At 39.4% G+C, this 12055-nt stretch overlaps 1 protein-coding gene across 3 annotated transcripts; it reads right to left on the minus strand.

Annotated features, from left to right (window-relative positions):
* Positions 1–4917: 4917 nt before the first annotated feature.
* On the minus strand, positions 4918–8488 carry LOC121443384 (cathepsin Q-like). 3 transcript variants are annotated; one of them, XM_041645136.1, is made up of 7 exons: positions 8363–8488; positions 7954–8073; positions 7713–7859; positions 7029–7253; positions 6446–6605; positions 5637–5754; positions 4918–5017 (listed from the first exon to the last, which is right to left on the minus strand). In XM_041645136.1, the coding sequence occupies exons 1-7, from the start codon at positions 8486–8488 to the stop codon at positions 4918–4920; spliced, it is 996 nt and encodes a 331-aa protein (XP_041501070.1). The 3 variants fall into 3 exon arrangements, with proteins under 3 accessions (XP_041501070.1, XP_041501067.1, XP_041501069.1); XM_041645133.1 differs by having other exon boundaries at positions 5637–5794; positions 6477–6605; positions 7954–8076; XM_041645135.1 differs by having other exon boundaries at positions 7954–8076.
* Positions 8489–12055: the final 3567 nt, after the last annotated feature.

The raw sequence follows: 12055 nt of genomic DNA on the forward strand, positions 1-12055 counted from the left end.
GATTCCACTGATATTAAGAGATTTTAATGACCAGTGACTGAGAATTCCTGTTATTTTTCAGCAATTGTGTTTGTGTGATTCCCTTCTATGGGGTTTGCTGGTGTGAGGTTATCTGTTGCTTGTGTTTTTGTGGGTCAGTTAGCTTCCTTGGGTTGGTGTTTTTATTCTAGTACTTTATATAGGGTAATTTTTGGATAGGTAGTATTTAAATCTGACTTTGTCATGGAGTACCTTGTTTTTCCCATTGATGGTGATTGAAAGCTTTGCTAAGTATAGTAGTCTAGGATTGCATCATTGGTCTCTTAGTGGCTACAAAACCTCTCTTCAGGACCTTCTGCCTTTCATGGTTTCAAATGTGAACTCAGATGTAATTATGATAGGTTTGTCTTTATATGTTACTTGGCCTTTTTTCCTTTGCAGCTCTTAACATCCCTTCTTTATTCTGTATGTTTTGCCTTTGGTTATTAAATGTCAAGGGGACTTTTATTTTGGTCCAGACTATTTGGTGTTCTGTAAGCTTCTTGTACATTATAAGGATATACTTCCTTAGGTTGGGAAAGCTTTCTTCTGTGATTTTATTGAATATATTTTCTGTGCCATTGATCTCATGTTTTCTTCTTCTATTCCTACTATTCTTAGGTTTGATCTTTTTATTGAGTCCCAGATTTCCTGGATGTTTTTTGTTAAGAATGTGTTGGATTTAACATTTTCTTTTACCAACGAATCTATTTCCTCTATAGTATCTTCAACACCTGAGATTCTCTCTACTATCTTGTATTCTGTTGGTTATGCCGGCATCTGAAGTTCCTGTTTATTTATCCACACTTTGAATTACCAGAATTCCCATGGTTGTGCTTTCTTTATTGTCTCTATTTCAGTTTTCATGTCTTGACTGCTTGAAATCTTTGCTGCACCTGTTTGATTGTTTTTTCTTAGTGTTCTTCTGTTTCTTTAAGAGATTTATTGATTTTTTTTCCAACATTTTTGTTTGTTTTTTCCTCCATTTCATTAAAGAAATTTTCATTTCCAGTTTAAAGGTCTCAATCATCCTCATAAAGTTACATATAAAATCATTTTCTTTTGTTTCTTCTGGGTCGGGATGATCAAGTCTTCTTGTTGTACTACCGCTGGGTGATGGTGTTACCATATTGCTTTTTAGGTTGTTGAATGAATGCTTGCATTGGCACCTATCTAGTTCTTTCTCCAGTTGGTGCTGGCAATGTCTTTGCCTTTTGGTCCAATCCTTGCAGTTGCAGTCTGTCTTTGTGAGTTCTTCTTGTTGTGTTCTGAACTGTTGTTCTCTGTGTCTCAGAGATACTCAGGGGTCTCTCTTGGTCGGCTCTCATGGTCTACCCTCATGGTCTGCTCTCCTGCTCTACTCACAGCCTGTGCTTCAGAGTTTTTCTGAGGGCAGGGGATATGAGGTTTTGTGGGTGGAGTGTGATGTGTAGCTAATAGGGTCCAATAGGTGGGGTGGGGTGTTGGAGCAGCCTACCTTCTGGAAGCTTGCCTGCTGACTGGTTAGAAAAGCTGAGTCAGGTGAGGGAGAGGCCCAGGGTAATGCCCCCATATTGAGGATCTAAAGAATGGAGTGTCCAGTTTGTTCTGTAATCACTCACCACTTGGTCCATTCTGTGTAGTCACAGCCTGTGCTTCAGAGTTCCTTTGAGGTTAAGGGAATAGGAGAGTTTTGTATGTTTGGTAATGGGAAAATTTTTCTGTAAATATCTGTTAGGTCTTTCTGGTTTAAGATATCAATTATTTCCAGAATTTCTGTATAATTTTTTCTGGATGGGCTGTTTATTAGTGAGAGTACAGCATTGACGTAATGCACTATATGGTGTATAGGAGTCAGTTTATAGGGTCCATGTGTGATTTAAGTTGTAGTTGTGTTTATGAACTTGGCTTTGATGAATTTGGTGCATAGATGTTAAAATCAAAATGTCCTCTTGGTGGATATTTCGCTTGATGAGTTATGTTCTATCTCTTCTAATAGTTTTGGCTTCACATCTATTTTGTCAGATATTAACTGGATCCATCAACTTTCATCTTAGGTCTATTTTCTTAGGATATCTTTGCCGATAGATTCACCCTTCAGTGATATCTATCCTTAATGTTAAGGTGTATTTCTTATATTCAACAGAAGAGTAAATTCTGTGATTTTGCACCCATTCTGGTAGTCTGTGTCTCTATTAGACTCATTTGTGTTGAGAGTTATCAAGGAACATTGTTTATTGATTTCTAATTTTCTTTTTGTTTTTTATGTTGTGGGATTGCCCCTTCTTTTTAATTCTGATGTGAACTTATTTAGTGCTGTTCTTTTGGGTTTGGTTAACCTGTTTAGGTTGAAGTTTTCCTTCTAGCACCTATGATAGGACTGAACACTTAGATAGATACTGCTTAAATATGAATTTTTCATGGGTTGTCTTTCTCAGTCTATTTTGATTTAATGTTTTCCTGCATATAGCAGGGTGTGCTGGATTCTCTGATCTCTTAGAATTTGTAGAACTACTGTCCAGTTTTTTCTGACCTTAAAGTCTCAATTGGGAAGTCATATGTATGTCATTCTAATAGTCCTGTCTGTATATGCTACTTGGTCTTTTTTTTTTACTGGATCCAGCCCATTCCTTAGCTTTCTGAGATTCCAGCCTCATGGCTGAGGTACTGGCCAGAGCCATGTTTATTGCCACAACTCTATGGTATCTCAAGGTCCCTGCAAGCAAGCAAACTGTAAAAGTGTGCTCACAAACCACAGTCAAATGCTCTGTAGCTGGACCTCCTGCCTGAAAGAATCAGAGTTTGTGCTGGCAGGATGGCTCAGAAAGCCAGCATTTTGAAATGGTGCAGCTTTTTTTCTGCTATAGCTGAAAACCAAAAAGCATGCAGGCAGCTTTTCATCAACACCATTTAAGTGTTTTGTGGTAGGACATTTTAAAAGAGCTGCAAGGTTTTACAGCTCAAGCTGAGTCAGGAAGCCTCTCTTAAATGAGAGCACTTGTCTCTTGCAAAAAGAGCCCATCTGAGAAAATGCTGTTATTAGGAAGACATGTTTAACTCTATTCTTTTTTATCTAGAATAACTTTCCAAGCTCTCTCAGGCTTATGTGGATGCAATTGTCCCATGTTGGGCACTGTTTGGTGTCAGATGTTTTTCTGTCCCACCTGGTCCCTGCAATCATTAGGTCCTAAAGAAATCACACAGAGGTATACATTAGTTATAAACTGATTTGCCCATTATCTCAGGCTTTTTATTAACTCTTATAACTTATATTAACCTATTATTCTTATCTATGTTAGTCACATGGCTCAGTACCACTTTTGGAGGGGCGGTCACATCTTGCTTCTTCTGTGGATGGGACAGGACTATAGAAAGAGCTTTCCTTTTTCCAGAATTCCCCTGTTCTCCTTGATCTGCCTCTACTTCCTGTCTGGTTGTCCTGCCTATACTTCCTGCCTGGCTACTGACCAATCAACATTTATTTAATAGATAATTGACAGAATGCAGACCACTATCCCACACCATTTTTCTCCTCATTTACCTTTTCATTCCTCCTTTAAAATTTTTTTCATAGCTATATAGGCTATTTCTAAGTCGTTGTCATGAGTTTCAGCTATGTTACACTTATTAGAGCCTACTGTAGTAGGGTTTCTAGGCTCCAGTAAATGCCAACACAAAGTTAATTAATGAATGAGAGAGAGTCTCAGCCCAGTTCAATGCAGTGAAGGAGCACATGGTGCCATTGCACTGCAGAGAGGGGCCAAGAACAGAAACTGGGGTCCAGCATTGGGGCAACATCTGTCAGGGTCCAGCCTCAAGAGGGTTCAAATGTTCCAGGGTAGGGGCATGTGGATTACAAATATTCGAAGGAACAGAGATACAGACTCACAGAAAACAGTTGGAAGGTCAATTCAGTGAATACTGAATTTGCCTGCATTTATTTTCCATATACTTATATAACTCAATCCAAAGGTAGGGGAAGAAGTCAAAAGATTGCTTCAACATGATACACAGAAGAAATAGAGCAGTTATGTGCCTCAGTGCCTGAAGCATCAAGAAACTTTTTTCTGAGTTAAGTATTCTGTTGTTTAGGCAGGACATGCAGCAATCACACCTTAGACCAAGCATCCTGAAAGCAGTCACACCTTGGGCCAAACATCCTGTCATCTCCTTGAAGAAGCATAATATATCTGACCTCTCAGACCTTTGGTCAAGGTGCAACATATCCCCCTCTGTGGGTCATCTTAATACCCAAAGAACCAAGTAACCACACCCTAGGTCAAGATATTTTATTAGTAGACACATCTCAAGCCAATCTTCTTGTCAATAACCGTGAAGGAGAAAGAATAGGCATGAACTCTCTGATTTTCAGTCAAGGTGGAATGAGGATACTTCTGTGGACTTCCATGTTTGTTTTAGCTAAAACTTTCAAATCCAGATATTGTCATAGATCCCTTCAGAGCAGGGTTGCTGGTGGATAAAGAGAATGCCTAAAGCAAACCACAGCGAGGAACAGTACATTCCATCAAGGAGAATCTACCCACTGTTTCTTCCAGACACCAGCACAACACTGCGTCCCACTTCAAGGTGAATTGCATGTTTGACAACAAAAAAGTAACTGCACAAATATATATATAACTAGAAATGATACTTGAATTTTAACTTTTAAATGATTTTATTTCCACAAGCATTAAAATTAAAAATAAAATTACTGCAGTAATCATAAGCACTCATTAGATAGAGGCTGTTACAAAACTTATAATTTCAAATACTTGAAATCTCCCAGAATTCACACTGCAGTGTGGATCTTGAGAGACTCAGCAGTTTAACACACTAAGCAAAGGCTGGTCTTTGAAGTGGATACAACCTCTCTGGAAATGCAGTCTCCTGCTAACTGCTTCCACGTGGGCATCAGGCTGCTCACACAAGAGGGTAGTGGGCATATGAAGCAATTCCACAGTGGTTGTTCCTGTCCTTGGCAAGTTTCATGTAGCCTTTCATGCCCCAGCTTTTTCCCCAGCTGAAAGAAATCATATTCTATTTAGTAGAAATATTATCACATGCTGGATTTATTACAATAGGCAAGAGGTCAACCTAACAAAATGATCAGGAAAGGCAGAGGGTCTTTTCCTGAGTACTAGGAGGTGCTTCATACAGGCATGTAAAAACCACAGCAGGATGCCTTTCTAACGTTACATGTTTCAGAACTATCAAATGTATCATATTTTAGAAAATCAATGTCACATACATGACATTGATACCCTTGAATCCAGTGAAGAATTGGGAATTCTATGATAACATATTGTTAGTAAGTTCTTAGGGCTATATGTGAGCTGAGAAAGTTAAAAAGCTGAGATCAGGTTCAAGAGCCCCAGGAAGGCCAGATTGACTTTATAGTGCACCGGTAACCCACATTCTTTGGACATAGACACAGAACATACCAAGAACAAGCTGGCTAGGCAGAGCAAATAGTGAACTATTAGATCAGCAAGAAACACTGCCTCAATATAGAAGGTATATAATGACAGAAACAATTGATGCCTGGAAGAATCTCCCGGACAAGATCCAGTGCGGTTAACCACTGAACCATCACTCCAGCCCCTGGAATTTCAAATACATATTTTCAGGGCAATTTGTACCTGTTCTTGATCAGCCAGTAGTTATTACCATCCGTTTCATTTCCCTCAAATCCATAGCCAACCACCAGAATTCCATGATTCAAAGAAATACTGCTGCAGTTTGGCTCATGATAAATGCCTGGGAAATAACAGAAGTTGATGTGAGATGCACAGGACACCTGAGAGTGACCACAGCCACCAACAGTGGAACTATTTCAACAGTCTCTGAAATTATATAAACTACAATCAGACTTCAGCTAAATATAAACTGCAATCATGCTTGAACTCGATATAAACTACAGTCAGACTTGAGCTAGATGAATTGTTCGTAAGAATGCTAATACACACACACACACACACACACACACAGAGACACACATACTCACAGTTTCGCAGAAAACTGAAGAAATCCAAAGTAGTGAGTTTTATTGATAGCTATTGTCTGCATGCATATGAATGACCTATCAAGTTTGTTGTTTTTCTACTAGTCTCATGCCAAGTTAAACTTAGAAGGCATATATTATTTATTCAAAATGCTCTGTTATAATTTGATTTCAAAAATCAGTTTCTATAAACAACTAAAACATCCATGAAATGGAGAAGAGTTGAAAAATCAGCTAACCAATAAATTTTTTGAATAGGATACATCAGCTTTCATACGAGGGTGCATATCAGGAGAAATTCAGTACTCAGGACTATTATTTGGAGATGAGTAAAGTCCAGAAACTTAACCATTCATATCATATTTTTTACATAACAGCCAGTCTTAGAACTTGTCATAACACAGAGATGTCACAATTTTTTTCTTCATTCGAAGGAAATATGCTAACCTTCATTGTAGAATGAAAAAGACTTATACACATGCATTCCAGCAGCAATGGGCCCTTTAGTTGCTACAGCATCCATTAGGATATCCTCATCTTGTGGAAGGGTCACATATTCTCTGATTTTAGCAGCTACATTTTGAGGATTGTATCTGCATGGTCCTTCCTTTAAAAGTTAAAGAGATAAAGGACTCAGTTTCTTCCAACACTTGGCAATTTGCAGCTGAGCACACAAATGTCTGGGTTATTGTAACTCATCCCAGGAAGTGAAATGGTATTAAAAGATCTAGAACTGAAAATAAGATCTCTTGTCATCAATGACAACCAATAGTTCCCCCATCCATAAGAAACTTTACTGTTCCAGAGATCTGTATTATATGTTTAATAGTTTCTATGTTCTCGATGTACATGGAAGACAGTCATACCAAAATCATGATACCAAAACTTTATGCAAAGGATGATACTTAATGGCTGTGATGATGCTGTACAGAGAGATTCTACCATCCTATCTGAGTGCTGAAGATAGTGTATCATATCTACAGTTGTTCCTCACTACAGGTTTAGCTGAAATAACATGACGTCCACTTACTTTTCTTTTATATGGGTAGGTCGCCTCAGCCTCCACACCTCCATTGTGCAAAACATACCGAAAAGCACGGTATATTTGACCCGATTCACAGCCATTATTGCCTTGAGGTTTAGAACAGTCCACTAGGTTCTGCACACTCAGAGGAATGAGTTTGCCTGTCTTTTTGTACATTTGTCCTTCTATGGCACCAGTTGCAGCAAAAGCCCAACAAGATCCGCAACTGCCCTAGAGTGAAGAAAATATGGTCTTTCACAAACAAATACTAACTCAGCTAACAACATAGAGAGGTGAATAATTTGTGAAAATGAGGAACTGGCAGTTGACAGATGCCTAGAAAGGAATTGTCAGTCTCCAAGGAAACTTGGATGCGGGTAGTATGCACATGCTCCTGTGGGTCCCCCCCACCATATTTGTGAAAGACCTTTTGCTTTGATCAGTTATTAATGACAATAGAAGGGAGGTGAACTCTACAATGAGATGTGGTAGAAGTTCATATCTGGAGAATGTGTTTGCTAAACTGTCAAGATCAATATATATTGGAAATTGTATGAAGATTTCAAAGAAGAAATATTATTATTTAAAAAATGAGTTGCAAATCTGTCCTCATTCAATAAGAAAACCAAGACACTAATTTCTTTCCTCTTCAATATGGTTTAAAAAGAAGGGCAGGTGGCACTGTCAAACCTGGTGCCGCACACGAGTCACATATCCTTCTTTTCGCCAATCCACAAATTTGGGTAAACCGCTAAGAGCTCGTTTCCAGATGTTTTTTCCCCTCTTGTGTGTTTGCATTGGGAAAGCAACCACCATTTTCTCGAAATCTTCATCGGTCTTCAAGGAAAAGTACATAAATGATTATAAAAGAAAAGACTCCATGTAAAACACACAAGAGAACACAGTGTGAAGTAATCCATGTCACGCTCACCATGTCACCAAAGGCGTTCATTTTCATGGTGTAGCCATTCTTCCCCAGGCCATTCTCCCCATTGTGAAGTTTAATCATTTTCATGTTCTTTTCCCATACTGTTCTCCTCAGTGCTTCTTCCTCCTGGGTAAGAACAAAAATGGGTGACATTTGTTTATAATTAAATTCCTGTAAAGCTGATGTTGTAAATTTACTGTCCAGGTGATTAGAGGCCCAGGAGAGCTAGTCTAGGACACAATAGTTACATATTCTCCTCATACTGACGAAAGGAAATCTGGTTACCCATTGCTCACAATGGTTGTGATTAAGCAACCTCAGTGGTGGTAGTTGTGGTGGGGCACTTATGACCTCTACAATGCCTAGACAGCTGCACTCTCGGGCCCTTCTGGACAGTTTCCAGGATACCAACCAGGCTGTATGATTTTTCATAGAGTATCTTCCACTCTTCCCATTCAGCATCGAAACTGGGATCAAGTGCCGAAACACATGACCCAACTCCTAAGCACAGGATGACCAGGAAGATAGTAGGAGTCATATCTGAAGAATCTGGATTAGAGAGAGAAATGAAGATATAATTACAACAATGCTTTTATGTCTTCTTATTCCTTCGTAAGAAATTAATCCATGTGTGATCCAGAAAAGTTGTTGAATTATTGTCCCAAATATTTTTTAAAAGATTGTAGAAGAAGTTCGAGGATGTGTTTGAACTGAGTCATCCACGGATATTTATTAGATCCAATATAAAATGCAGAGCCTGTCCCCAGCTTTCTAGCAGTGAAAACTTTTGGTGAACTGCATCTCACTATTTCAGAAATGTCTCCATCCTCTGTGAAAAACAGAAGCAAAAGACAACCATTTTTTTAGGATATCACTGACTCATTTTTTATACCAAGCAAAACTTCTCTCACATGATATTGGATTCTACTTTCAAAATAGGTCAACAGTTGAGACTACATGATAACATAAGCATTTTGAATGTTCAGAAAGTGGTAGGCTTGACTTTAACCCTCCCCTCTTCAATGAAACTTTGTGAAATATCTTCTATAAGAATGTTGGAAGAGTCATTTATTATTACTTGTGTTCTGCTGTTGGGAATAAACAATCAAACTCCCAACTCACTACCTATATAAGTAGTATAAACACATTAAAAACCAAATGGAGGCCGGGACCTTGGGAGTAGGTGGAGTACAATAACAAATTGATAGTGAGATTATCAGTTTCTGAACTTGCAGGATCTCAAAAGCAACACTGCCCAAAAGACTTGATAGGAACACACCATCTGCTACTATGTCTGTCCGTGTAAACTGAAACAGATCCATTTGGGGGTTATGTACAAGAGATGATCTCTTCTGGACCAGTATGTGCCAGTGATGTTTACTTGTGTAAATCTCTTGGGTCAGACCCAAACTTTTATGTAATGAGACCCTCCCTATAAAAACAGACCCATAAGGCATGTATTCTCTTCTTTACCTTTCCTGCCCATTTCACTACACACACCAGGGTTGCTAAGGGTAGACTATTGTCTTTGGCATTTACTTGATTTTCCCTGGAGTCTCTCAACCCCCACCCCACAAGTACGTGACATTCTGCCTTGGAAAGTCATGGTCTTACCTCTCTGTGGTGATGGCTACTGCCTTAGTCCACTCCACGGTCTCTACTCCTCAGAGCTTGTTGAGGTTCCAGAGTCTGACACAGCAGTAACTTATTCATGCTATAAATCTCAAATATCTATCCATTTGAACCCATCCCTCAGTCATGCTCTCCCTTTGATTGGCTGTCTTACTGACATGAATAATTTTCCAAGCACTAGTACTTCAGGCTCTTTCTGAGAGATAACCTCTCACTTTCCCTCTGGCATGGCTGTGGGATTCCTCTCTGGACAACAGGAAGCTGACTTGGTGAACCTTGTCAAAGCAAGTTGGATAGCAGTCCTGTAGGCTTTGGATCACAGTGTACTGAGCTTCTTGCTTTCTGATTACACTTTCTGGAAAAGATGTGTGATGTGCCCTTGCAGTTAGAATTGGCGGCTTTGGTTACCATCCCTGGCAGGAGTTAATCAATTCATTCTGTTTTGTGTTTACTCCTCAGTTATGGTTTATCCTAGAGAACACAGACTCCTGGGATGCCCTGTTTCTATATGTCCATGTGTAATACAGTTGGATATCACAAGACATTTAGGAGATATGAACCTCAAAGGGGCAAGTGGTTTTCAAGGTTGAAGTACAAGAGGGAAAATAAATGGCAGGCTCTGGCTGTTTCTCTTGAAACTCTCTGACTTTTCTCTTTTGGATGTTACATGGGCCTGCCATTTACAAGCACTATTTACGTAGCATTCTTCATTGTCCCAGCACAGCATCAATTCAAAGTTACTATATTTACTGCTTCAGGACCCATTCTTTTGGGCTCAGGAACATTTTTGATTGGCATTTCTCTGATGACTAAGGATGTTGAGCATTTCTTAAGTATCTTTCAGCCATTTTAGATTCCTCTGTTGACAGTTCTCTGTTTAGGTTTGTACTCCATTTTTATTGGATTATTGAATATTGGACTTTTAAATGGTGTTGAGACTCTTACAGACTACAGAATATTTTTAATTTGGAATGAATGCATTTCTGCATTCTGATGTATCTATAAGCCTATGGTTCCAGTGAGGGGAATTGGGTGATATGGAAGAGAATGTCTCTCCCACAAGCTCACAGATTTGAATGCTTGTTCACTAGTCAATGAAACTATCTGAAGGGATTAGGAGGTATAGCTTTGATGGAGGAAATACATCGCCAGGAGTTGGTTTTGAGGTTTCAAAAGCACATGCCAAGTCCAGTATCACTCGAATGTGAAATTCTCAGTTACTTATCTAGTACCATGCCTGCCTGCCTTTATAATGCTGTGCTCCCTGCCATGATAACAATGGACAATGCCCCTGAAACTGTAAGACTCAATTAAATATCTTCCTTTATAGGTGTTTCCACAGTCATATCGTCTCTCTGTAATGGCAGAACACTGACTAAGACAGGCCATTTGATTATTTAAATGGAGACTGCACTTTCATTTCATGATGGCCCCCACCTAAATAATCACACAGAAACTGTATTAAGTACAACACAGATTGGCTAATGACTCAGGCATATTCCTTGTCAGCTCTTACACCATAAATTACCCTCTGTATTGTCATGTGCTGCAGCATATTGATAATGATTTGGCAACTTTCTCCTTCAGAGACGACACAAGATCTCCTCAAGTCCACGTACACTCTCCATGTATCTTTGTTTTAATTTCCTGCCTAGTGGTATTTTGACTGACCATAGGTGAATACAGCTTTATTCATCAACCAGTAAAAGAACACATATACCAAAGGGCATACCACATCATGATTCAAAGAGATGAAACTCATTCTTAGTACTAGGTTTTAATTGGTAACATAGCATGTTTAGGTAATGTACTATCTCCTCTAATACAAGATGACCCACTTGTGTTTCTTTTATGTGTATATGTATTTTCATACACTTCTATCATAGTTTGTTTATATGGCTTTTAAGTCTGGCGATGGATGGAGATAGAGACAGAGACCCACACTGGAGCACCGGAATGAGCTCCCAATGACCCAATGAGGAGCAGAAGGAGGGAGAACATGAGCAAAGAAGTCAGGACCATGAGGGGTGCACTCACCCACGGATACAGTGGGGCTTATCTATTGGGAGCTCACCAAGGCCAGCTGGACTGTGACTGAAAAAGCATGGGATAAAACTGGACTCTCTGAATATGGTGGACAATGAGGGCTGCTGAGAAGCCAAGGACAATGGCACTGGGTTTTGATCCTACTTCATGTTCTGGCTTTGTGGGAGCCTAGCCAGTTTGGATGTTCACCTTCCTAGACCAGGATGGAGTGGGGAAGACTTTGGACTTTCCACAGTACAGGGAACCCTGACTGCTCTTCAGACTGGAGAGGGAGGGAGAGAGGAGTGGGGGGAGGGGGAGAGGAGTGGGAGGAGGGGGAGGGAAATGGGAGGCTGGGAGGAGGCGGAAATTTTTTTCAATAAAAAATAATAAAAAATAAAAACAAAACAAAACTTAAGTATTAGTTATTTATCCAAATATTTCTTCC

The sequence above is a fragment of the Microtus oregoni genome, unplaced genomic scaffold, assembly GCF_018167655.1.
Source record: "Microtus oregoni isolate MIOR12 unplaced genomic scaffold, Mior012 000105F_ref0000443, whole genome shotgun sequence".
Lineage (NCBI taxonomy): Eukaryota > Metazoa > Chordata > Mammalia > Rodentia > Cricetidae > Microtus > Microtus oregoni.

Coding starts and splice junctions, on each gene's coding strand:
- LOC121443384 (XM_041645133.1), bottom strand. CDS start 8,488: ATGACTCCTACTATCTTCCTGGTCATCCTGTGCTTAGGAGTTGGGTCA. Junction 8,077..8,362: donor ATGAAAAATCATACAGCCTG/GTTGGTATCCTG, acceptor GTTCTTACCCAG/GAGGAAGAAGCACTGAGGAG. Junction 7,254..7,712: donor TGACTCGTGTGCGGCACCAG/GTTTGACAGTGC, acceptor TCTTCACTCTAG/GGCAGTTGCGGATCTTGTTG.